A 2,500-nucleotide genomic window follows, 5' to 3' on the forward strand; every position below is an offset into this window, starting at 1 on the left:
TGCCAGGGTAGTTGATACAGGTGTGGTCACATGTTCTTTCAAAGGAGCACTCGTCGATGTCTGTGCGGAAGGGAAACACTGTATTACTGATTTATATTTTAATTTATTCATTTAGAAGACACTTTTATCCCACGTGACTTATACTACATCAGAATAGTGCAAATACACATGTTCTCATCAGCATGCAGGCTTCCTGGGAATGGAACCTGAGACCTTGGTGGTATTTGGCCCTTGGTTGGGTTACAGGAAACACAATTTGTATACTCAAACTTTAAGGTGCAGACCACGATTCAGTTTCGTGAAAGGTTGTTGATATTTGTGCTCAACGACGAATAAAAAGAAACCCCTCCCTTCTGTGCTCCTGAAGCTCCGTGCAGACTGGAATGTTGGCTGGGATTTTTTAACACAAACACTGAAGCTGAGGAGCAATTAGCTGCATTTGACAGAAAGTGTCTGGCACTAGAATCAGAAGAAACAGTTACACACACTTAGCAAACTCATGCACTCATTCACTTACTCATTTAGACAACTCACACTACAACTTGCTCAATCATTTTATTCAAACACTTATTTACTCATTCACTCACTGATTCACTCTCTACCTCAGTTAGATAACGCACCTAACTACTTGCTCAATTACTTTATTCACTCACTCTTTCAATCACTGTTTTGATTCACTCACTCATTGAATCACTCACCTAACTACTTGCTCAATTACTTTATTCACTCACTCTTTCAATCACTGTATTGATTCACTCACTCATTGAATCAATCACTCACTCACTCACTCACTCACTCACTAACTCACTCACTCTCTCACTCATTGACTCACTCACTCACTCACTCACTCACTCACTCACTCACTCTCTCACTCATTGACTCACTCACTCACTCACTCATTGAATCACTGACTCATTGACTCACTCACTCACTCACTCACTCACTCACTCACTCACTCACTAACTCACTCACTCACTCACTCTCTCACTCATTGACTCACTCACTCACTCACTCAATCACTCACTCTCTCACTCATTGACTCACTCACTCACTCACTCATTGAATCACTCACTCATTGACTCACTCACTCACTCACTCACTCACTCACTCACTCACTCACTCACTCACTCTCTCACTCATTGACTCACTCACTCACTCATTGATTCACTCACTCACTCACTCACTCACTCACTCACTCTCTCACTCATTGACTCACTCACTCACTCACTCACTCACTCACTCACTCATTGATTCACTCACTCACTCACTCACTCTTTGAATAACTCACTCACTCACTCACTCTCTCACTCACTCTCTCACTCATTGACTCACTCACTCACTCACTCTCTCACTCATTGACTCACTCACTCACTCACTCATTGATTCACTCACTCAGTCATTGAATCGCTCACTCATTGACTCACTCACTCATTGACTCACTCACTCACTCACTCACTTTCTCACTCACGCACTCATCCACTCATTGACTCACTCACTCACTCACTCACTCATTGACTCACTCATTGACTCACTCACTCACTCACTCATTGACTCACTCACTCACTCACTCACTCACTCACTCACTCACTCACTCACTCACTCACTCACTCACTCACTCACTCACTCATTGAATCACTCACTCACTCACTCATTGACTCCCTCATTGACTCACTCTCTCACTCACTCACTCACTCCTTGACTCACTAACTTACTCACTCACTAACTCACTCACTGACTCACTCATTGGTTCACTCACTCACTCACTCACTCACTCACTCACTCACTCACTCACTCTCTCACTCATTGACTCACTCACTCACTCACTCATTGAGATCCAGAGGAGCGTAATCCAAGAGGAGATTTGTACCATCTCTTGCTGACAAGAGACACAAACACACTTACACACTCCCAAAGCTGTGCAATCACTGGGGGTATTTGGTGTTTTATCCTGCTAGGGACCATGCCAAGCACCTGGGCCCAGCGCAAGTCAGAGATAGAGAGAAAGAGAGAGAGAGAGAGAGAGGTGGAGAGAGGGAGAGAGAGAGAAGTGGAGAGAGGGAGAGAGAGAGAGAGAGAGAGAGAGAGAGAGAGGTGGAGAGAGGGAGAGAGAGGGATGGAGGGAGAGAGGGGGGAAGACTGGCAGAAAGAGAGAAAGATGTGACAGGCGGGGGTCTGGTTCCAAGAGAGAGAGCCTGGAGGACAGGAGGTTCTGAGATGTGTCTGATCCCTGGCACCCTGAGCTCTCGAGAGATGTACAACAGAGATGTAGGAGGTTGTATATGTTTCACCTTGAACCAGTTCACACACACACACACACACACACACACACAAACACGCACACACACACACACACACACACACACACACACACACGTCTCTTCCCCTTCCTCCTTTTCCCCCAATGCCCCCCCCTCTCCCTCTGTCCCCAGTGTTCTTGTATCGTATTCTGCCCCACTGCCAGTAACTAATGTTTTCATAAGCTATCTAATGAGAGGGCAGT

At 45.5% G+C, this 2,500-nt stretch overlaps 2 protein-coding genes across 2 annotated transcripts in view; both read right to left on the reverse strand.

The window, feature by feature from the left end:
- The window catches only part of mpped1 (metallophosphoesterase domain containing 1), a gene marked incomplete at both ends in the record, with an annotated part of 121,865 nt that overhangs the window by 59,474 nt on the left and 59,891 nt on the right, over window positions 1–2,500 (reverse strand). The window lies entirely within an intron of this gene.
- scube1 (signal peptide, CUB domain, EGF-like 1) overlaps window positions 1–2,500 on the reverse strand; it is a gene marked incomplete at both ends in the record, with an annotated part of 86,629 nt that overhangs the window by 10,594 nt on the left and 73,535 nt on the right. Inside the window, 1 exon segment of the mRNA XM_080851151.1 lies at window positions 1–60. This exon segment is cut by the window's left edge and continues 57 nt beyond it. Within this exon segment, the coding sequence (XP_080707277.1) occupies window positions 1–60 (60 nt within the window).

This window comes from Sprattus sprattus, assembly GCF_963457725.1.
Source record: "Sprattus sprattus genome assembly, chromosome: 14".
NCBI lineage: Eukaryota > Metazoa > Chordata > Actinopteri > Clupeiformes > Clupeidae > Sprattus > Sprattus sprattus.